The sequence below is a fragment of the Homarus americanus genome, unplaced genomic scaffold, assembly GCF_018991925.1.
Source record: "Homarus americanus isolate GMGI-L3 unplaced genomic scaffold, GMGI_Hamer_2.0 scaffold52512, whole genome shotgun sequence".
In the NCBI taxonomy this organism is placed as follows: domain Eukaryota; kingdom Metazoa; phylum Arthropoda; class Malacostraca; order Decapoda; family Nephropidae; genus Homarus; species Homarus americanus.
The window spans coordinates 12,891,098-12,916,809 of record NW_024735442.1 but is presented as its reverse complement, the minus strand read 5'-3'; the positions used below and the strand labels follow the sequence as shown (position 1 = coordinate 12,916,809).

Sequence of the window (25,712 nt, the reverse complement as noted above, 5' to 3'; positions counted from 1 at the left end):
CAGTAATAGTATTGAATCACCTAAAGCTTAACCCTCCAGCTTATTTCACTTGATAATTTAACACCCTAATGCTGTTTGGGGAATGTTAGGTTAGTTTAGGTTAGATTTAGTGTGGTTAGCGTTAGGATGATTAATCTTCAGGTGAAATAAGCGTGGGGGGACAAATCTTCAGGTGATACATTATCTAGGGGCTATGTCATCGATTTAGCCAGGTGAGTCTCAAGCCAATAATTGGGTGTCGGTCGTTGGTGTGATGTATTGGGTGTTATAATTTACTCCAGGCTGGACCGTTGGCGAGTGTTACAAAACAACCATTTGTCTGCAAAACTAACATTTGGCATCACATACTACATGATGTCCCTGATATATCTGACAAGTGTTACAATGTAATTTACACCCTACTACATCCTGCTGGCTGGCCTGTGTAACACTAAATCACTACCACATGATACTGCCAGGTTACTCTCCTGAAATACCGTCACAGTAAGCGTATAACGCACTTGACGCTTTATCTACTCACGGGGTTATCATCATCATCATCAGTACATAAATTAATAAAAACCCGACTAACCAGCGTGTATAAGCCATTGTGCTGCACTGTATAATTATATTACTCTATAAATATTTGTAAATTAATTAAGAAGGCCCGGCAAGATAGTGTGTATAAACTAAGGCAGTGTCTGTCTAGGTCTGCCTCTGCCGATTCTTAGAAAACCATAAAAGATTCTAGTAGCCAGCCACAAAAACCGCCTCTCAATTATTGTAATAAGTCCCCGGACATACTGTGTAGGTAACGTTAGGTCATATTTATGAGTGATGTAAACAGTTTGGAGTGAGAATGGTGTGGATGCACATGGATGTAGGAAAGAAATCTAGACCCCATTAATTGTTCACATGACACACAAATGCCTGAAGGGGCTATTAAATCCGAACGGCGCCATATAGTTTTATCGTTTAACCGAAAGAAAAAAGAAAACTTCTGGATTCCAGAATTATTGTCTGCATTAGCGGGGTCGCGCGGTTCAGTAAGCCATGACGAGCATGAGGATGTAGAGTAGACAGAGGGAGCTGTGGCTTACTGTATGTGTACTGTGAGTGACGGGACAACATGAGACTAGGGAAGACGCGCCAGTTACGGGGTTGTTATGGCTCGGATCGTTCCACGAATATTTTGTAAACGATGATATGTAAGGGAAAGGAGGAGGAGAAGAAGGATGGGAGGGGAAGCCACGGTGTCCCAATCAAGTTGGAAACTTAATGCCATGCGGTGCTTGGTGACAGCTGAAAGACTTGTTGTGTTGCCCCCACGAAGGTTGAGTCATACATTAGGCGGCGCGACTGTGTGGAGGCAGCGGCCGGCCACACTGATCATTACAACCAGAGGGAAGCTGCATGGTTTAGCTCAGGGACCACAACTTGGAGGACTTTCGAGGGAGGTCCAGGATGTTAAACACTTGTGGTTGTTTTAAGAATAGTGAATTTTCAGTTAGTCGAGCAACACTGTATACTTTTCCTGGAAACGTAATTAAGATACTAAAGGATGTGGTGTAGTCCAATTCCTTTTGTTGGTTTTAGTTGCCCCTGCAGCTCTATACGTGATACACTCACTGAACAAGAATTTTCTTTTACTCACTATTGGAGAAATGCGAACAGTACTCGTCCGTGGTGGACTGCTCTTTCCTAAATTAATTATCTGCCTTCTAAGCTTACTATAAATTGTATTCATTACTACTTCTGAGGCATTTCAGCAAGTCACTCCTTCACTTGTGGACACCAAGAAGTGTGGCAGTAGTTCCATCTTGCTCTGGTGTACAAACTGAAATTGTCACAAACAAAGCCACTTCCGTTTATTTCACGATGATTACCGTCAGTTGTGTAGTAGATGGGTGCCAGAGACAGTGCTCTGGTTGTCATGGGTTGAATTTTTGTTTCATACACATGATGAACGTCTTTGAGCTACAGGGGAAGGCAGTAGAAAGATAAAACAAATCTTCACAACAAATTGGCGGTCAGGTCAGCCATTGTAATCCTCAATATTGAAATTGCTGTCCTTCAAATTCTCTTGGTCTTCCTCTCTGAAGGTTAATAAGCTCTCGGAGATAACTTGTCACGATATCATCCACTCACTGATGTCACTTATTATTTCTACGCTGGTGCAGGACACGAGTAACTTGTGCTTTTTCAATGGTCTTAATCTCGTCTCGGTATTTGTATTACTCCAATTTTTTTTTTCTTCGCTTTCTCAGTGGACTCAAAATCAACTGTATATTCCATCTCTTGTCTACGTTACCTTGTGATGATCTTGGAGGTGGTCGGGTTATCTGGTAGCTGTGTCACCTTTACGGGTTGTACAGTACACCCGGGGTTAGACTGGCTCGCCCACTATCCACAACTAGTCACTCACAAAGGTCCTGTCGCCTCTCCTGCTGTTCCACAAACCCCCGAGATTCAGACTAGTGAACCCGAAGCAGTAGACACCGATACATTATTCTGTCCATAAATGCTTCGGATCCATGAGTCAGATTCTCGGGGTTCGTGGTTCAGGAGGAGAGGCGACAAAATCACAATCCGGTTCATTTTCAGGAGCGGAAATAAAGTACTTCTCCATCTATAATAAGTTACTAAACCTAAGAAAATATGTACAATTCTCTTTAGCAAACGCCGCGCTCGTTGTAAGCAAACGCGTGGTTCTGTATCTCTGATTTACGACACGCACCAACCAAACCAACGTTAGAAAATATAGGTTGGGTTAGGTTAGGTTAGTTGGGTTAGGTTAGGTTAAGTTACGCAACACGGGGCGTGGTGACGAGGTTGAATGGGTTACAATCACCTGACACCACCTCCGCTAATAACCACAAATTATATCATTCTGTGCCAACTATACACGGAGACCTTCTTTTAGTTATCTCGTCGGGGAGAATAATCGTATGATTATCCAAATGTTCTTTTGGAATGGAGTTCAGCACCACTGCAGCCTGTGGTTTCCCAGCTGAAAAACTGTGCTACCAGTCTGCCAGCGCGGGCGACAAAGGTCCTCCCTACTGCCAATAGGTCGCGTTTTATTGACATCCACCCGAACTTTCAGCAGTATTTTTCGCATTTTACCACCGAAAAACATATCCGGTTTATACTCTTGTGTTGTCAAATGTAATGGTAGAGTTTCACGTTAGAAAATGCTCGGGAGAATTTTGTGGAGCGTGTTGTGGGGAGTTATTTTCCCAACGTGATGGTGGAGGCGGGAACTTACTGACGACTCAAGGTGTGTGTGGGTGTGTGTGTGTGTGTGTTCTAACGTGGTGCTTTATATTCCTGCTATTGCTCTTCACACTTTGCTACAGTACTCTACTCACCTCCTACCATTTCTTCCCTATGGTGACTTCTCTATTGTGAGCGAGGCAGAAAGATGGACGATAATGGCAGATAGAAAGTTGCGTCGATAATCGTGATATATAGTTAATTAGATACTATTAGCTTGACACATGATGAAGATTGGAACTTAAGTGATCGATTCAAGGAAGTTGGAGATGACAAGCGGTAGAGGAGGAAGAGGAGGAGCACAAGGATGAGGAGAACAAGGAGGAGGCGGAGAACAAGGAGGAGGAGGAGGCGGAGGAGAACAACAAGGAGGAGGAGGAGATGTACGTTGAAGAAGCAAGGTGATAGGTTAGGTTAATGAAATGTACTGTAGGTGTGGTATAGGTGTTTAGTAGGTATGTGATAACCTAGGCAGTAATTAGTGGGGTATATTAGTGGGAATGTTGGTTAGCCTTCAGGTAAACGAATATCTACATGCTCATTATTTTAATCCTAAGCTTTATGTAATTCTATCACAGCAATTAAGACCTAAAACTGATGTGGTAATTTAAAGCTCAGATATACATGTATTGTCTTTCTCTATAATTTTTTTTTTCTGTAAGAATTTATGCTTTCCTGGAGTTAAGATTCTTTTCATTCCGTTTGACAGGAAGAGTTACAACAACTATTTGATGACAAAAATAACTGCAGTAAACACCTGTAAAATAGTAGGTATTCACATGTGTATTGTAAGAGAAATCCTTTCAGCAAGACTTATACAGTACCGTGTAATTGAGTTCATACTACAGAGGGGTAGAAAAAGTGCAAGAGAAGCTATATGCTGATCAACCTAACATCCTCAATATGTAAACTTTGAGAAAATTCTGAGGGACGCCATCATCCAACACCTGACCGAGCACAGGACCCAACTGGACATAAGCTTATGAGGAGGACTCTGTCAGGCTGTCCTTAATCGAATCGACTTTCTGTTACCACTGTTTATGTGAGGCTTGTAGGCTGCATTGTATACCTGTATTGTCTACATACACGCTGAATTAATGTGAACTTCTGCAACAATTTTACTGACAAAATTTACATGTAGCTGTCAGTCGTCCACATCTTTAATCAGCTTGTTGAGTATATTTTTTAAGCTTTTGAACAAATCTAAATTGTCAAATTTTTTACCAAAAACACCTTTAATCTTGGAATTGGAAAGTAACGTATTTCACTACTTTAGTCCGTACAGAATAACAGAAAAAAACGACAAATATCGACATCCAAAAATTACAGGTCGCTACATGATTGAAATTCTCCCAGGAGTCATTGTGATAAATTTTTGCCCAAATTACAAGTTTGTGATTCCAGATCCTTAAACAGCTTGTTGAGGAGTACTGTACTGTAAATCCTGAATATTTCACAAGAATAAAGCACCAAGGTGAAAGTATTCACAGGAACCCAGTACCAGGGTGCTACACAATACACAGTACAACACACACACACACACACGACACTTAAACGCATACACACCATTACCAACTCGGGTGATAATCTTCAGAAGTTCATTTGATAATCAGGTTAATAAGTTAACAGATGACGTCATGTTAATAAGCTCCTTTGAATAATCTGGTTAAGAAGAACATTTGAAAATCAAGTTAAGATGCTCAGTTAACAATCAGGTAGAGAAGCTCATTTCATAATCACCATAAATATACTGATGACGTCTTATTAAGAAACTCATTTGATTATGAGGTCAAGAAGTTTACTGGTCACGTCATAACACATGAGAAGCTCACCTTCATAAACAAATCACCATAGTCAAAGACAGTCCCTCACCACCTTCGCCATCCACCACATTATCAACACTTCCCTGATTACCATCTTTACTTCGTTTTCCATCTCCTCCTGCCCTATACCCACCTCCAAAAAATGGCCGCCTCAAAATTACAGGGTGTAGGGGTAAGATAGTGACCGAGTGGGACACTAAGGGTGAAAATCCCACGTCACAGTGTATTAGGATGGGCCGTGTGGGTTGGCATCATTTTGTTGCGAATTCTAGGTTTCTCAAGTCGTGTTAAGATACAACCAAAACTTCGCCTACAATAAGATTAGTGGGTGACAGTGTTGCCACGCTGTCTCACACTTGTAACCCTAGACATAGATGAATAGATTGGTAAAAGTGTGTCCAAATACTTTGATAATTTGTGAAACAATATTGTCGTCATCTTAATCCACTGAAGAAGAAATTATTCTGACAAATTTCTCGGGATAGAAATAGTGGTGAGAGGATTTGCACATGTAGGTAGTTGGTAATACTGAGAAGGGTGTGGAAATAAGGGAACTTTGATTAAAACAGCGGGAGCGGCTCACTCCTCCTCTGATTAACTAGTTGGCAACGCTGCTGGTGGTGGTGGTTGTAGTAGGGTTGTGGTAGTGGTGGTAGGTTTAGTAGTGGTGGATTGTAGTGGTAATATTGGTGACAGTAGGTGGTGGTGGTAATATTGGTGACCAGTAGGTGGTGATGGTGATTGTAGGTGGTGATGGTGATTGTAGGTGGTGGTGGTAATAGTGGTAATGGTATGTGGTGGTAGGTGATGGTGGTAGTAGATGGTGATAGTGGTGGTAATAATAGATGAGATGATGGTGAAGAAGGTAGTATACAGATGATGAATTGTCTTAAAAGGTATAATATTACCCCAGATTCCTGACCCTGAAGTACTATATAACATCATGTGCTGTATTATTTACACACAAAGGTCACTATCCTCGCCGTCAGTACAGCAGACCACACAACAGGTCTCCCCCCAACCAAAATTGTTTGTTACCGAGAAAACTTTACGAACTGTGGTCAGATTATAACCAAATGTAGTAACTGAAGAGCTTATCTATAATAATAATAATAATAATAATAATAATAATAATAATAATAATAATAATAATAATAATAATAATAATAATAATAATAATAATAATAATAATAATAATAATAATAATAATAATAATAATAATAGTAATAATAATAATAATAATAATAATAATAATAATAATAATAATAATAATAATAATAATAATTCAACGCCGCTCATTTGATCAATTTCTTTCTATAGTATTCGTGGTGATAAAAACAGATACAATACTGTACTTATTTTAATTAATTTACCATGTGGGACACCTTTTACTGAGAATTTACTTAGCGTATATGGAAATCATACACAAACCAAAATAACCCCTGCCTCACCTCGTGGCGCAAAAATAATTACTTGTATAGAGTAATGTAAGTTAACTCATTCTAGTTGAGAGAGGAAAGTTAACCGATGTAGTAGGTGGGGTGTGTACCTGCTGCCCTGGGTGTAGTACACAACCTGTAGTGTTTCCCCCGCCTCCAACACCCAGGATCCACCCCTGTTTGTATACCATTATCATAACACTCTCCCTCGATTGCCAATTTACTTATATGCGGACATTTCGTTTAATCGCTGTTTGTTTTCAAAATATTGCATCCGTATAGTCCAACATACACCCAAATCTGCACTGATGTTGATCACAGTCAGATTAGAGAGCGCAGTGCACTCGGGGGACCACTGAGGCGTGCTTATAACATGCTCCTGAAAATAGCGCGGCAAACTGTAGTCAAATTCAATAGGAAAATGATAATTAAGACGCGATTTTGGTTGTGAAATCTCATAAATTTTGACCACACACAATCCGTCTCTTAATACCTCGAACAAAGAACAATTATCTGATAACTCAACACAAACAAATTCCTGATACCTAGCACAAGAACAACCCTCAGATGAAAGTAATTAGTATTCAGCACAAACCCTTCGACGTGGTAAATCACATCCACCGCCATCTTAAGCTAATTGGAGGTAAGTAATGTGAGGTTCCCGTTTACTGACGATGTGCCAACAACCAGTTCCACAAGCTCTGGGTCCCAGCCACCCTCAGCCCCTCTTAATTACGTCGCTGTGATGATGGTAATGGCTGTAACATTAGGCAGGATGGAGGCTGTCGATGAAGCTGTTGGGCGGGAACCTCGTAACAGCACCGTGACGCTAGAGGTTGACGGGCACTGCTGTGGTGCTCGCTCTGTATTAACAAAGATTCGTAGGTTAATTTTCCCCCCCTAGCGGGTAATGAGAGGACACACCAAATTGCCTCATTTAAGCAGTGACACAATTATGGCGACCAATATGGTGTCTAAAGTGTACCGTGACTACCATAGCTTGATGAGTTCTCTTACCAGCAGTTGGGGAAATAAACTAGGGTACGAATCTTTTGGGGATCTGGACCCTGGTCTTTACGATTAGTGTGATGGCGTGATCTTTCCCCCTACCATTAAACGCCGCACCTTCCTAAAACCTGACAGTGAATTCCCGGGACTTTTATATTTTCGTAACTGTAATTAAGACTCGGCAGTAATTTTTTTATTTATATTTTTTTTAAATTTTCGTAACTTGAAACGAAGATTAAAATTTACTTCCATGAGAGATTAAAGATAATTAGGAAGGTATTCGCCCTGATGTTAGGTTATTACAGCAGTGACCACACACAGCGAGCTTCATCACCCTCCTGGCACCACCAACAACAATACCAATCGAAAATTATATCACACTTTCCGTGTCTTCCCCCATCCCGCCCTCGACGTATCATATTTCAGTGGCGTTAATTAAGCTGGCACAATGGACCATAAAAGGGGCCTTATGGAGCAAGTATCTAGAAGCCAAGATAGCTAATCGCTCCCTAATTAGCTGGAGATGATCAGGCGGGTAATCATATTCATGGCCTCGGGACGGTGCCGCGGGGGTTGGTGGGGGGTGAAGGCGGGGGTGGGGGTGGAGGATGGGAGTGGGGGCAAGATTTCGATTAAACTCTCCTGCCTTATCATCTTCTGGTCATTGTGGAAGTTTGTTCATTTGATTATATTACGCTCTTATCTGTTTTCTTATATTCAACACTGAAGTTATTGTAGTGTTGGTTGTCGGAGGTGGCGAGTTCTCGAATAACTGGAGGTGATGAACAAGAACTATAGGAAGTATAGTTGAGCTTAGTGTTGTAGGCAAGCCGAATGTTCTTAAAAGTTCCGTGAACGAGTAAGAACAGTGGATCAAAGCTGTGTGTTATACATCTTTGTGTGAGGCAACACTTTGTTCGTTCCTGCTAAATTCAGACATAGTTCAGTAACAGATTTTGTACTGTATATTTATCGAAACGCCAAGCGTCGCAGCTCCGACACAACAAGAATATCCAAGTAAGAAATATTCAATAAACAACATCCAGAAACCTGATAGATAAGTTGTGCATTCTTTAAAGATTTTTCCCTCTCGGTGTTTAAATATGAATGTACAAAGTAAGTCCTCCATTTACTGGACTGCACAAGGCTCAACAACGTAACTTAAATACCAGACTTTAGTTTAGAGTAACAACATTCCGGCACTTACAGACTCCACCACCAGATGGACTACAACACCGCTGCTGTTGCTGCAACCGAGCGGCTGATACATGGTGAGAAAGCAAATGGGTACCCAAATACTTTGATGCAACAAGGGCATTGCTTCGTTCAACGGAATGCTTCGAACCGACGTGGTATTTATGGACTTGGGTTATACTAGACTTTCGTCAGTAGCTTCCAAGTCAATTGATATTTTGTTTATTAGAGTTTTATCATCGTTTTATTGTTTTTTTTTCAAATTAGCATTACGTAAGTGAAATATTCTTTCATCATTTGCTATATTCAGTATATATTACATATATTTGAATCCCTGATGGAGTTTCCCAGCAAACTGTATGAACCAGTGAGTCTACGACACCCGTGAAGCACCTCCGAGCCACGGCGATGATTCAGGTTTCACAAGGTGTACAGGGCATATGACGGACACGTAGACATTCGGAACACCCTAATTTATTATGCGTTCTTGTCGGCACTTCATTTGATGAACACCCAATCGGGTGAACAATCTTAAGTCACAGCCCCGTACGTCGTCCAGGATTAAATGTCTCCTGTAACAACTTGTAATGAATATTAACAAATGTATTTAAATCCAAACAAATCCTGCACTTTAGCATTAATATTTGATTATAATATCTATAAATGGTTGAGAATGGAAGACTGATGGGCTTCTTTTACGATTATAACTACGCCACACGATTCACTCAACAGGGTATCATTGTTTGCTCCAGCTTACAAATTACATATTTCCAAACCACATAATTCTTTAATGACCTACAATTTTGGATTTCCTTTTAATGCTCAAGTTTGGGTAGATTAAGTTTAAATAGGTATATTGAAAAGTTTTAAGATTTTGTACCTAAATGGCAGTGCTCTAGTTTCTGGACACGATGTTTTGTTTAGTTCAGTCAATGTCTGATCACATAACGCCATCTACAGCAAGTTTCTTGTGTGGAGTGTTTTTATTTGTTCGGACATGGTTGAGTATTACTGCGTGTGTTGATCCTAACTATTTTACATCAAAGAGTCCTCCTACATACAGACGAACTCTAAAATTAGTCTCCCCTCCGTCATGAACAGTGTCTTCCCCCGTGTCGGTCGTGTTTCTCGCTGTTACAACATGTCAACAGCAACATCTGTCTCTCGGAAACTCGATTTACCGCCCCCTTAATATGCAGCTCCATGTGTGGAAAAGAACCCCTATTATGTTATCGTTAAATTTCCATCACTACAGTACATTGGTTACCGCTGTGTTGCTATTCTATAAAGTTAGCCACCATAAGAGCAGAATAGGATCTGTCAATCATGTATAAATATAAGTTTCACGTCAAGAGACAACCACTCAGTATCATACGTGACACTTCCTTAGCTCACTGCAATATGTTAGGTGGTGGAGAGGTTATAGAGTGGACACAGTTGTTGATAGTCAAGTTGATGACTGTATGGGCCTACACATTTTTCGTGTTCACTTTGATGAAGAATTATAGCGAATTGAAAGTTTACTTTATATTAAGTTGTTCCCTTCGCTGGCAGAGATGAGCAGACACCAAACTCATCAGCACAAGAGTATGGGGGGAAGTTCTCTGACCAACTATATACAAAATCATAACAAATGACGAACTCCCTTGTAACTGCAGTCTATCACTTCCAAAAGAAACCACTTAAATAATTATTAGGGTACAAACGTTAGTCACATATATACACTTTTAGTCATTAAGTACTACTGGAGGTCTCAAGAGGTACAGATGACCCCCAGAAATTATTATCGTGGTGAAGCGTGTAATCTAAAATTTACATGACAAAAGAAAGTTAGCGCTTCTTGTGTGGGACATAAGCGGTGAGGGCTGCGTTGCCAAGGGGGTGGTGGCCATGACGAGCCGTGAGCGTGTAGTGTTCAATAAGGCAGTACAACATGACCGCCACCTCTACCAACCACCGTCTGTGTTTACATCAGAGGAGTCCCCGTCACACATTAGTCTCGTGTACCACTATCTCGGGTAACTGTACCGCTTTTCTGTCTCGCCTACCTCACGATCGTCTAGTTGTCATAATATTATCAAATGTATAATCAAACCCCATAAATTATCTCAGTGAGGGTTAGGTTAAGTTAGCCCTGATATTATTCCTATATAGTTTATATTACCTTTATCAACACGACTGCTTCCATATACAGTACAGCTAAGAATTTGCCTGAAAATAGGAAATATAATTCCTGTCAATAATCTCCAATTTGACACCACAATGATGGACAGAACATCACCTGTTACTTGTAAGCCAGACTGTAGTGTGAACATACATGAACACAACTACAATATTCATAGTTCCTTTTCTTTTAAATAACTTCGCAATACAAAATAAACCATAGTAAATTTCTACTGTCTAAAATGGCATAAAATACAGATATATAACTATTACTGAAAATATGATGAATGAGTTTACCTGCTGTTTGTTACCTTTAATTTGGTAAACATTATTGGCCGGTGCTTGGTATGTGTGGTAAAAGGATAAATCGGGGCCAGTCTCCAGGTATTTGATTACGCCAGCCAGCACCACTCTTAAGATACTCTGTGGGGAATGTGTGCAACAAGTTTGAGTTCTTTACTTGGTCCTGCACTACACTCAACTGATACCCACGGGTGAATCACTACACTCTCTGAAGAAAGAATCGACATATTAGTGCGTTCACGAAGCAACGATAGGTATTATATAGATTGCCCATTGACGACAAGAAGAAAAACAGAACTTTCAGGGTTTATTGTCATAAAACATACATAGTATATTTGATTCATGTGATTACATTTTACTGGTAAGTCTAATGATCACTGAAGATGGGAGAGGCAATACCGAATGCATGAAAAGGTGTGTTTGAAGAAAGAATTACTCATTAGATGGAAAGTTATTCCCTCGATCAGTAAGGTCGAGCTGTGTTCCTGATTAGTCAAGGGTGTTAGGCACCCCTCCCTGGGCGGCACCAACCCACTCCCCGGGCCACACCACCCCTCCCCCGGGCCGCACCACCCACTCCCGGGCGGCACCACCCCCTTCCCGGGCCGCCCCAACCTCCCCCGGGCCGCACCACCTCTCCCCCGGGCCGCACCACCCCTCCCTATACTCTGCAAGGTACTTGGTTCTCTCCCGTTACACTATATAATGTCACTGTACATAATGCATTTATAAATAGAAGAATCTTCAGTTTTCAGTAAGTTATCTCATAAAACTACATACAATACAGTTTTAGATATAAGGCACTTGTAACTTAGGAAACAAATATATATATTAGAACATACAGGTTGTGTTAGATTTGCAATGTAAACATATTTAAGGCTACATTATGTAACCGATACAAACTTAAATCTTTCCTTAATTAACCTCTACAACCATACATACAGTAAGGCACTCATTGTTATACAGTTAAAGAGACCAGGGTTGTGGTGCGTGCTGAAGACACCCAATAGTACAAGTTAAGGCTCAGGAGGCTACATTACCGATACATGTGGTGGTTTATGGCGGTGGTAAAATACAGGCTGGAACAGGAATTATACAACGTTTGGGCGCGGAGCCTTGTTGACACAGACTAAAACTAAAGCTTCGCGCCCAAACGTTACAGAATAAAACTGTAGCTCCAGCCTGTGTTTCTTCCACCACCATAAACCACAACATTTGAAAATATGTCTCATACAAATACATAATGTGTTAATTAATTACTTGTTGGTGTTATATTGTTGTAGCCCGAAGACCGTTCTCGCTACTCTACAACATGTAAATAGTCTACAGTCCTCTACTACTAATTGGAATATTAATTCATACAATCTACAATATGTTTGATATGATATTAGTATTAACAAAAACTTATTCCGGGATATCTATCAAATGTTTTTACTTCCACTACTTACTAATTTGGTAACAGTTCTCATGAAATCATACAAAAACTTGGAACTGTCTAGACTCTAGACAGGTGCTGCTAGCTGGAGTGTGTTAGGTGCATAAGTCAATAGTGGGCGTATGAGGGCTTTGAATAGGTGTGTTTTGGTTTTGATTGATGCGGTTCTGAATCTTTATATATTCCCGAGTGTTTTGTTTGCGATCGAAGCCTTCGTTTTGGTGTGTAGTGTCACGGTGAGGGTGTCGTTGAGTAGGACTCTGTAGGAACCTTGTATATAAATCTTCGTAGTTTCGTGAGTTGTGATTGGGCAATCTGTTTGCGTTGTGTTACGTGTTTTGCTATGTCTGTTATTGTGAGTCCCAGAATTTTGCCTTCGTTGGAGTATTGTATAGGTACGTTGTTGACTGTGATTGGTGCAGGGTTTATTTTGGCAATGTGTATTATCATTAGTTTCTGTGTATTGGTTTGAATTTTCCACTTTTTTTCATATTCGTTGATTTGCTCGATGGCGTGGGCTGTTTTCCGTGCCATCATCTGTTTGCCCTTGCCTGGATGTCGGATGATTTGGGTGAATATTCTCCGTGTATAAGAGGTGGCTTTGTGACACCAAATACTAGTCGAGAAGTGATTGGTAACCCGATTTATTCATGTAGGACCATTATTTGACTTCATTGCGGCTACATTTTGCTACATTTGGGTACATTTGGGTAATTAGTCGGACGGTCCGACTAATTACTCTAGACTCTAGAGCAGTGGTTCTTAACCTTTTTACTACCACGCCCCCTCTAGGAATTGGTCCTTCCCTCCACGCCCCCCTTGCATCTATGAATAAAATTCCCTCCCAGATTTTAAAGAAAAGTGAAAAATATTGTGTTTTTAGTCTTTTTATTGAGTATAAATTAGTGAGATACTTGACCTTGCTTCTTAGCTACTAGATCTTGAATGCGTGGTTGATTGCCAGTGAGTGCACAACGTAAATCCCCTTCAACGTTCAGCCTGTTTCTGTACTTGGTCTTGACAGCAACGAGCGTGGAAAATGCAGCTTCACAAAGATAGTGGATCCGAACATAGTTGGAATCCGAAGAGCCTGGTGTGAGATCAGAGGGTAAACAGGAAGTTACTTAACCCAGAACGTCTCAAGATCCAGTTCTTTGAAGTCTTCCTTAGCTGTGGAGTTGAACTTCAACTCAAGAAACTCCTCTTGCACTTCATCCGAAACATCAGCTACTTCACATTGAAATGGGTTCCTGATGAATTTCCAGGCCTCACGCTTCTCAACTATCTCTGGGAAGTATCTGATGAATTCTGTTTTCAAGTCAGTTAGATGAGTGATTATTTGTTTCTTTAACTCAGAATCAAGGTTACCGTGAATGAGAGCAGAATCCAAGTTACTAAAACTGGCTGTATTTCCCTGCTGAATTCGACACTTCCAGAGGTCGAGTTTGGCCATGAAGGTTCGAATGGTGTCGTGGTGCATGATGATGTTGATGTTTTCCCTTGTAGTTTAAGGTTGAGAGCAGTCAACGCTTCGAAGATGTCCACCAGGTAAGCTAGAGATAGCTGAAAGCCTTCAGACTGGAACTTGTCATGGAGATCTGCCTTCTGCTTCGAATCAAGAAATATTGCTACTTCTTCTCGTAGTTCATAAAGCCGTCCAAGCATGTTCCCCTTTGATAGCCATCGTACGTTCGTGTGAAAAAGCAAGGTTTCATGTTCAGATTCCATATCCTTACACAGCAGTTTGAAGAGACGACTGTTTAAGGCTCCAGCTTTGATAAAGTTGACTACCTTGATAGCCACGTTCAGGACATCTCATTTCAGCAGGTAAAGCTGTAGATACTAAGGATTCACGATGAAGTATGCAGTGTGTACCTAAAACAGACGGATTTTTTTCTTTCACCATTGTAATGAATCCAGACTGCAGACCAAGCATGGCTGGAGCTCCATCAGTGCACACCCCTACCAGCGAGTCCCACGAAAGTTGGTTTTCCTGAAAGAAGTTTGATACATCATGAAAAATAGCTGCTGCTGTTGTACAACTTTCTATGGGGTGACAGAACAGCATTTCCTCTTTTACACTGTTGCCGGACACATACCTCAACAGCCTTAACTGAATAAATGTGAGAGAAGAGGAATTATTGCCACGGACGTGTGCAGAAGACTGGGAGAAAACGGGGCTCACCAGTCACCAACGAGCAGTATACAGGTCCAGGACGAGTTAACCCCCCCCCCCCATGTGTTTCGAGGGATAGGGAGGGGGGTCAATAAGTACAGAAAATGGTAAGCCCTAAGACAAAAAAGTAGCCTAAAGAAAACTAAATTTATAAGGCGACACTTTTGCATTTTGTCATAAACTTCTCAATATTAGCCCACGCTCTTGTTAAGAGAATAAAAACTATAATTATAATTAGAGAAATTCCTACTTTTTTCCTAGGGCTTGCGCCCCCCCTGGAAATTACTGACGCCCCCCAGGTTAAGAACCACTACTCTAGAGTTACACAAGAGAGAAATGATAAATACAACAGGGGAAGGTAGGTTAATTTTTACATAACATCTACAAAAACACACTACTGTACTGTGCTTCAATGAGTTTATATTTGATTATCACAGTGTGTGGTGTATAGATACACGTCTTACTACAAGTCCTCTCTCTCGTGTCTGCCGGACAGATGCAGTAAGCTTGACACCCGTTAGCAGAGTAATGGTTCAGCTGGCTAGTTTGGTCTACAGGTGCTGGCGGAACATAACCTCCAGTTGGTTGGCCGTCTTGGGGCAGTACTGGGACAGGTGGTAATTCTGGAACAGCTGGTAGGCTATGACGGGATCCTCCAGAAAGTAGTCCTCATTGATGTACCGCAGGAAGGCCGATTCTGATCCTACAGCCTGTGGCGTCTGTCAGGAAGTAACACAGTCAAGACTTCGGTTTATATGGAGAACAATAAATAAAAGGATATATATATATATATATATATATATATATATATATATATATATATATATATATATATATATATATATATATATATATATATATATATCTATATATATATATACACACTACTTAAATGACACAAATAAACTTACACATGTACAGTATGTACAGTCACTCAAAAAACTAGCTTTACTTGGAGGGGAGGTGGAGGGGGGGTGAATTTCAGAATGAACACTAACTCCCGTTGTCTCGGTAGGGTTGTCAGAATCCTTCGTCCGTTGCTTCATATTATCTCAACACAATTTTGTAAAGATAGTTTTTTTGAGTGACTGTAGAAACACACACCAGTCGATGTCATGGTGTTGAGGAGGTAAACACTGAAGGCAGCTGCGTGTGTAATGAGGGAAACGACATGTGCTGTTATGTAGAAGATGATAACACTCATTAATGTATTTAAAACTATACAAATGTGTCGTGGGAGAGTAAAGAGGTTGAGGTGAAAATCCTGCCCCTGTGTATGAAGGAGTCAATATTTGTTGCAGCCCTCACAATGTTGTCTTAGTACTGAGGTTCCTTCTACATCCTAGCGTTCCTTTCACAGTATGCCAACTAGTACAAAATAATTTCTCCATACTTTAGTCAAACATCTTATACGAGCAAACTGCAAATATTTTGTTCTGTACTAGACGTCAGTACCTTTAATTTCCTATTATAGAGAGAGTGAGAATTATGCACTCAGTGTACTCTGGCCACGCACGCACAGTCCATGATGCTGTGAAGCGATATCTTGGACAAGTGAGACGATCCTTGTGTTGCTTCCAATATCTGAGAAAGTTTTACACATCAACTTCACCCGTTTTCGTAAAATATGATAAAATAAGAAATATAAAAAAATCAAATGCGTAGTGGTCACAGTCACTCGTACCTTGCTGATATCATAACTAATTATAGGCGCTATGTGTATTATGAGTCATTAAAGGCATATTCACACCCATTACGATCGTCATCTAAAATGATATACCACCCAAAACTTTTTCCCTACCACGATATTACATTAAATTTAAATGACCCACAGCACTGTATGTTCTTGGGTGTTGTCACAGAAAACACAAAACAAAACAAAAAACAAAAAAACTAAATCTTCTTATGTCTCGGCCTTGAATATCCACTGTGATAGATGGTGATCCCTTGGTAGGATGCTGGTCCACCCAAGGGTTGTTGTACCATCAGCCAGTGCACCCTTGAGTGTACTCATTAACTGATGAGTGCACAAGGAATTGTGCACAAGGAGAGAAGTTAATTTTTCGCAATACAACTATTATAAATACAAGAGAAGTTTTTCATCAGCAACAAACAACTTATAAAAACACTCCACTAAGACGGGTCACTTTGACAGGTAGTTGGGAACAATGACATGGTGAAGGTAAATAACAAATGGATTGTAACATCTAGCCACTGGGCTTCAATAAACGCTTGAATCAAGTCTATACAGAGAATGAAGACTTAACATTATCAACCAATGTGAACAGCCGCCCTAGGGTGGTGGTACGTTGTGAGAGTTGGAGCGAGAGATAAACGTTAGTAATTTGTTCTGTCATCAACTTTACGGGAGTGATGAACACAAGGTCTCGCCTGGTTACCTGTGTGAGATCCATGTCGACAATAAAGCTCCTGGGGAGAATGGTGAAGTCAGAACAGTTACCAACAGCGAGACGAGCCACATTCTTCACGCCGCACGCCTCCTTCACCGCCTTCGTCAGCAGCTCACTCTGGCTAGTGATTTGGTCAAAATTGTTGTTGGTGCCATTGACCTGTGGGGTAATGAGAGATATGAGAATCGCATTATGCCAGGGCGTGTGTTTGTACAGTACCTACTGGAGGAGGTGTGCGAGGGCGTGGAAGGTCAACAACTAATACCCAGGCGGTTCTGGAGAGTATCTATGTATCGAATAAATTGAGCAACTTTTCTGCCCAGTGTGAGGATGGTGCCCTTAAGTGACCCTCGCTGACTGACCTGCGATACTCTGATTACGGCAATCCTGTTATCACAATAAGTTGTACTTAAATTAATCTTATTCAAAAGACATTTATCTGGCTTTTTATATTAATGATGGATCATTATGTGTCTAAGGATTCACATGGAAGAAAGAGCGAGCAAGAGACTAACTTTACCTAACTGTTAGGGTATAGGGCCCGGGTCCTCACAATCAAAGAATTAGCTCATAATTAAGCTAGATTAGATTAGGGAACAGTAAGGCTGGAGCCCATTTGGCCGGTGGTAATATACAAACCAGGTAGGTGGTGAGGGCGGAGAGGAGTGGGTGGTGGGCGGGGGAGGAAAGCACCACGGGGTCCATCGTCCCACCCTGCCCGGTCACCAATATTCCTGACCCGAGTCCTGCCGCCTCCACCCACACCGGCCGTGTCATCACCACACCCAGAGGCACCACCATGCCGCCTGCCGCCCACAGCAGTGCCACCCGCGCTGCCGCCCACACAGACCAGTTGGGATAACTGCTCCAGCTTCTGAGCTTAGCCAGTTTCTTGACGGGCGTTCTGGTGACGATCTGCAAGAGGGAGGAGGGGGAAGGTAGCGGAGACGTGTCTAGGAGGGCACTGTTGCTCCCACAAGGTCAGATTACTTGTTAATGAACAAGGTAAAATGACACTGACACACTACAGGTATGACTCAACACACTAAGTCTCCGACACTGTTTACTGACTTAAGTTATCATTAATACTATCTACCACGTTTATATCAATCTCACCTCTATATAAGTTATATAATTAACAATAACACTAAATGTACTAAACAAAACAAATTAAACAAGACATTCTTATCATCGTCTAATGTTGCTTGAGACTGAGCGAATAAAGGACATTAAAAAACAGCAAATTTATGAATATTAAAATAAAGTAAACTGCAGTAGGTGTTGTGGTGGCCCAGACGAGGAAGCACCTATCAACACTCCAGCAACAGTCCGACATAAAGCCAAAACTTCTCAACATAATTGCACTAATGACGTTATTTGATGACGTGTAACGCTTACCTACAACTATTACCCAACTCGTGTTTATCGGTTTACTTACTAAATCTAAAGTTCACTACTTCAAGTCCACGTTACGAGTTGTGTCTGAATTTAATCGTGGAAATATTATATATGTATCGTCTATGTGTACGAGTACTGTATAATCTACCTGCTCTACACCTGACCAACCTCACCTGTTCATGGCTCGTATCAGGAACTTAAATCTCCCCTTACCAATATATTCATCCATTAATACCTTCATCCATCAATACCTTCATCCATCAGTACCTTCATCCATCAGTACCTTCATCCATTAATACCTTCATCCATCAGTACCTTCATCCACCAATACCTTCATCCATCAGTACCTTCATCCATCAGTACCTTCATCCATTAATACCTTCATCCATCAGTACCTTCATCCATCAGTACCTTCATCCATCAGTACCTTCATCCATTACTACCTTCATCCATTACTACCTTCATCCATTACTACCTTCATCCACCAATACCTTCATCCACCTTCCTAGCCTCCCCCCGAGTCATCTCACTCTACCCCAAAGTCTAACTCTACCCACGGCAGCCCTGGACTCACCTTCGGTACCTCGAGGAGATCCAAGCGAACTCCTGGGAGGCGTGTGACCCATTGACCCCACACGTCTTTGGGCCCAACCGAGGTCTGCCACAGGTACACATACACCTGACGCCCTATATGCCCCATCCCGCCCTCTTTCTTGCTCTTCTTGCCCTCTTTCATGCTCTTCCCGCCCTCTTTCTTGCTCTTCCCGCCCTCTTTCTTGCTCTTCCCGCCCTCTTCTTCACTCTTCGCGGCATCCCTGACCCTCTCATCGTACTTGTCCCCGTGGAGGCTGCTCGACTCTAGGTTGTCGACTCTTATAGCAGCGGCTTCGACGGAGCAGGCATCAAGGGCGGTCATGTAGCCGTGGGAGGGCGGGGGCAGGAACATCATGGGCGGAGGGAAGGGCATAGGCTGATATATAAGAAAAAAAGTGGAGACGGATATATGAGGAGAAATATATATGTAATGAAGATAGTGATATTGATCCGTGAAATGAAACCAAGCTGAACGAGACAGTGAAATAAGATAATTAAGATTAGGGCAGAGTAACGCGGTAGGGAGGACCTCACCTTGGAGTACTGGAGTGTGAGGGTTCGACTCCCCTGGTGTAAGATGGTCAGGGTGGCGAACCCGAATATACAGAGAATCACAGCCATCCGGTACCAGGAACCCTTGACCATCAGGTACACCAGCCAGCCCACTGTCAGGTAACATAAAGGTTAGTGACAATATGAAGACTCCAGGTACTTCTCTAACCTACTGTCATGCTCCATAAGGGTCAGTGACAGGTGATATTCTCATCTCTAAGACCAGATAACTTAAGTGTCTCCTTCCTGACACTGGCACCTCTTATCACGTGTGTGTGTGTGTGTGTGTAAATATATACACAAAAGCACAATATTAACTTTTTGTATGTCCATTCTGTGCCAGTACCGACCTTTATTTCAGGATTCCTCCTCCCCTACTAACCAACCCCTTGTATGTAAACAGTGTGCGTGTATCTACCAACCCACGTCCTGCCTCAGCGGCCAGCCTCCCCTTGTGTCCATCGACATGTGGTAAAGTGACAAGTTTTACTCCACAAGTTCTACACCAGTTGAAGCTACGAGTAAAGTACCTAAATCAAAAGCACGAGGTGGAGCCCGTGGTAGACAGAGTAGAGCACCCCGGGGCAGTGATGTGTTTAAGTCCTATTAAAGTTTATATACACTATTACTCTGCTATGAAGTGTCCTTATATATGGTCTCCATACATGGGGCTACTGACGAAGGAGAGTTATTTACACTGATACAGGATACATACACAATACTTTATAATGCAGCAGTATCGAGCAAGGTTTGGTAGGTGAAATATAATTCTAGAAACACATACCATTCTAAATTTACTTATATTATCATGTAACAACTATTAAGAACTACTATACTAATAATTTTGTTAGTTTTGTTTCTATACAACATCTTCAACTATCTGTATCATATCTACTTCATAGTAAGGAAAACAAGATGTTCTGCTCACGTGTTGGTCTTGGTCCAATAAGCATTGTGCAGTTGCCTGTAGAGACACTAACAGTAATGCTATACTGTACGGCCAACACTGAGTGAGTGAAACAGCGGCTGGACGAACACCTGCTTCTCGTTGTTGCCTGATGTAGCGACGGTGACAACAGTAAATGATTCAACCAATCATGTACCGTCAAGTCATATATGCCTGTAAGAGGGTTCACCCAATCAGGTGGTGGAGTCTCACACACGTCAGGGTTAGGCCAATCAGGCATTGCGTCAAAAAGTTCAGCCAATTAGGTACCGCATTCTCACACACGTCACAGAGTTAAGCCAATCAGGTACTGCATTCACACACGTCAAAGAGTTCAGCCAATTAGGTATCGCAGTCACACACGTCACGAAGGGGGAAGGAGTAGCTAAAGTGTCATAGAAGAAAATATTCACAAATAGAAAAAATTATAAACATCTGAAAGTTCCATTATAGACTCGTTACCAGAGTTCCTTTTCACATTCTAAGTGTTGTCATTTTAGAACTTGAAACTTTTTTAAAACTTTATTTATTTATGGTCATTCTTCTTTCGACTGAGTGACCAGAATTAATTAATGATATTCTTGGTGATTTGTCGCCAGACGCATCAATTACCATCATTCAGTATTAACTATAATTTGGCAAGAATATTAACTAAATAACACGGGAGGGAAATGGGAAACAATCACCCAATGTAAACATCCTAAAATCACCCTTGTAAACACCATTAAATCACCCTTGTAAACATTATTAAATCACCCTATGTAAACACCGTTAATTAAACACTTCTGATCTACACTGTAAAGTTGACTATATACTGTAGTGTTAGGGAGGTGCTGACGTCACACAGCCACGTCACAAGATGCCACCACTAGAGTGAGTCACGTATAGGTCAAGAGGGGTTAATGGTCCAGTAACCCAGCACCACATTACACGGGGCGTCGATTATACGGAAACATCGTTATACGGAATCTTCGATATACATTAGTCTCGTTGTACCGAATACTTGTTATAGGGAATCAATGTTATACAAATGCAGCGTTATTATGGATTCCTCGATATACGGAATCATTGCAATACGGAATCATGGCAATACAGAAATGATCAATATACGAAATACAGTTTAACGGGAAGGCCACTATTAATAGAGCTTGTGTTTAAGGGTCCAGCTTTTCCAATACCGAATTATCAAAGAGCTAATTACCTTGAGAGCACAGTAGACGGAGGATCAAAGAGTCGAATAACCGAGACAGGATAATCCAAGAACCTAAACGCGATGTCTGATAGGTTAGGTTAGGTTTGGTTAGGTTAGGTTTTATTTCTCCTTTGAATTGATCCGAGTTGTCTCACATCTTAGTTAAGTCGTCTTAAGCGAAATATTACATCATTAATCGTCTGTTGTTACTGTTTAGTGTTTACCATTAAGTAAGTAACACCTGTATTCATCACCTGGTCCTTAAGCACACCTGCGTCTGTCACCACTCTCACCATCACTGTTATCACCTACGCCATTATCGTGCCTTTGAATCACTGCAACTCATTATACCTCACTATCACCACCACTATCGTCATCCACGCCTTTAATCACCGTAACTCATTATGGTTCACTATCAATATTATCACTATCACCTACCTCATTATCTCGCCTTCAATAGATCACCATTGAACGTAATCAACGACATCTGCCCATCGCTCGTTAATCACCGTGTGTGTGTGTGTGTGTGTGTGTGTGTGTGACAATATTTCACACGAACATTAATACAAATATCACTGTTAAAGATTATTATCGATATCATCATCATCATCATCATTATTGTTATCTTGATTATCATTATTCTCATTACTCATTGTCATTATTATCATCTTCGTTACTATTATTATCCATAAAAATCAACGTCGTCATTATCATTATCTTCATTATTTTTATCATTATCATCATCATCAACTGTCACCATCGATTACTGTCTCTCCCCGATGAATACCAAGGTTAATACTCATCACCATTACTGATTTTCACCATAACTGATTACCATAACTAGCAATTATCACCATTATCAATCACTATGGCCATACAGTCACCATAACCACATCATTATCGAGCTGTAGTCACCATTACCAGCAATCACCACCGAGCATTATGACCTGCCATCGTTACCATCAGGGGGGGGGCGGATCCAGTCCTCGGTTCCCTGGTGATCGTAGTAAACACTGAAGGGCGCTACTTACCCCCTTGCTACTACCCTTCCCCCTCACCACTACTAACCACCATTACTATCCTTACCATCACAAACCACCACTACTACCCACCACCACTATCTTGACCATTGCCCACAACTATTTTCACCACTATCATCACCACTCATTATCACCATTACAGTCACCAAAATCATCACTCTGGTCACTTGAAATAATATCCACCTGTATCATAAACATCACTTTTCATTATCACCATTCACCACCACCCACAACCAACCTCACCACTATCCACCATGACTTCACCACTATCCACCACCACCACACCACTATCCACCACAACTTCACTATCCACCATCACTACAACTTCACCATCCACCACCACTCCAACTTCACCACTATCCACCACTACCACAACCTCACCACTATCCACCACAACTTCACCACTATCCACCACCACCACAAATTCACCACTATCCACCACCAACTTCACCACTATCCACTACAACTTCACCACTATCCACCACCACCCACCACCATCAACTTCACCTCACCACCACCACCACAACTTCACCACTATCCACCACCACCACCACATTTCATATCATCCACCACCACCACACATCACTATCCACCACCACTTTATTTGCTGGTGGTTGCCGCCCTCACGATGACCAGGCATGTGCAGGTACTATACACTACATCAGGTCACTACAAGGTACAGGAACATACGTGAGAAGGGAAGGCGAGGAGCTGCGTGCTAATGCTGTTGTTAGGAGGTAGTACTGAGTGTCTGGGGTGAACACACAGGTGGGTGGAAAGGGGTCAGTAGGTAGGTGGGAGGGAGAGGGGTGAGGAGGGAGGAGGTGAGGGAGGGAGAGGGAGGTGAGGGGAGGGAGAGGGGGTGAGGGAGTGAGGAGAGAGGGGTGAGGGAGGGAGAGGGAGGGGGAGAGGGGGTGAGGGAGGGAGAGGGGTGAGGGAGTGGAAGGACGGGGATGAGGGAGGAATCAAAGGGAGGGAGCGTGAGGGGTGGAGGAACCAAGGAGAAGGAAGGGAGGGACGGAGGAGGAATAAAGGAGAATGAGGGAGAGAGAGGGGAGAGAGGGGAGGAGGGAGGAGGGAATGAGGGGGAGGGAGGGAGAGAGAGAGGGGGGAGGAGGGAGAGGGAGGGGAGAGGGGAGGGAGGAGAGAGGAGGGAGAGGGGAGGGAGGGAGGGAATGAGGGGGAGGGAGGGAGAGAGAGGGAGGGAGGGGTGGCAGAACAGTGTATCAATATGTCGTTGTGTATCGTCTGTGTTCGCATTAAATGGAATTATTTGGAGGATTGTGTGTGTGAATTTTAGAATCAGGAATACCGTGATATGTGTTGGTTCATTTACCAGGCGAACGATAATTGAGGAGCGTTTCCTCGTCCATGAACGGTAATGAAATGATTTATTCCGGCAATGGCGTCACACCGGTACATTTGCTTAATAAAATAATGGGGCGCTGAACTACACAACCATCATGGCGCTGCACCAAGTTGTTGTACCGAGAGTAATTGACATGATTACAAAAATTATCACTGAATTATGACACGTCATTAAAGTCAGTAATTAGGCCAACTCTGAAAGTTATCCAGGATTATGGACGATACGACAAAACTGTTGGGATACATCACGGTAATGACTCCCGCTCACCGCCATATTGAATCCCAATTATTAACAATAAATAAAACTTAACGTGAAAAATATTGAATTAATATCGAAAACACAAAAAAAAATTATATATGACAAACTGGCATACTGTGCGACGTGTGTGTGTGTGTGTGTGTGTACGTCGCCATAGCACACATGTGGATGGGAGGGGAAGGACGGGGGAAGGAGGGGGGGGGGGGGGGGGGGGGGGGGAAGGAGGGCGAGGGAGTGAGGGGTGGTTATTGGTGGTGGTGGTGGTGGCAGAGGGTAGTGGTCACTGGTGTTAATGTTGCCACTATCCAGGGCTATTGTGTACGACATAGTGGACCCAGTTATAGTAATGGTATAGTAGTTTGAATTAGTGGTTATAGTTGAGGTAGATTGTGGTAGTGATGGGAAGAAGACTTTTATTTAGACCTAACTGACGTATATATATATATATATATATATATATATATATATATATATATATATATATATATATATATATATATATATATATATATATATATATATATATATATAATAATAATAATAATAATAATAATAATAATAATAATACTTTATCTGTGAACTTTACAGTCCTCGTCTCTACATTAATAGAATACAACAGTTTGACCATAAAAGATTACCATTCATTGCTATTTTCTTTTACCTCTCGAACCTGTGTCAGTGGAAATAAGACACTGTACACTCCCCCCCCCCTAACTATTGTTTTTAATTATCCATCAATAAAAAAAGGTTTTGGTGCAGCTTCTTTCTGCTAGGCGATGTAACACGACTATTAGTGTTTAAGTGACAAACCCAATAGCTAACCTACATAACGATAATTTAACTATTATTATTATACTAGCGAGGATCCATTGAAAAATACTTGACATAACGGTATATTATCCTACCCCAGTCAACCACGACGTGTTATGATGAGCTAAGTGACAGTGGGGTAAACGGATGACCTCACAGATTGACTGATTGACCTTTGACCCGTGGCCTGATGTGTCCACAAACTTGACGCCCGAGGGAGCAAGTCCACCTCCTCTACCACCAACGATCATCTCTCTCTCTCTTTCTCTCTCTTTCTATTCAATTCTTTCGACATTAATTTCTTGTTTTGATTTCGTGTTTAATTTCATAATTATTTACATGACTC

General features: G+C 41.7%; 1 protein-coding gene across 1 annotated transcript; it reads right to left on the bottom strand.

The window, feature by feature from the left end:
• Positions 1 to 11,295: 11,295 nt before the first annotated feature.
• On the bottom strand, positions 11,296 to 23,670 carry LOC121870931. The gene is made up of 9 exons (XM_042372903.1): positions 23,620 to 23,670; positions 20,680 to 20,871; positions 19,734 to 19,864; positions 19,180 to 19,575; positions 17,847 to 18,122; positions 17,196 to 17,366; positions 15,372 to 15,515; positions 14,579 to 14,613; positions 11,296 to 11,305 (listed from the first exon to the last, which is right to left on the bottom strand). Exons 2-9 carry the CDS (start codon positions 20,702 to 20,704, stop codon positions 11,296 to 11,298), a joined length of 1,188 nt encoding a protein of 395 aa, XP_042228837.1. The 5' UTR covers positions 20,705 to 20,871; positions 23,620 to 23,670.
• Positions 23,671 to 25,712: the final 2,042 nt, after the last annotated feature.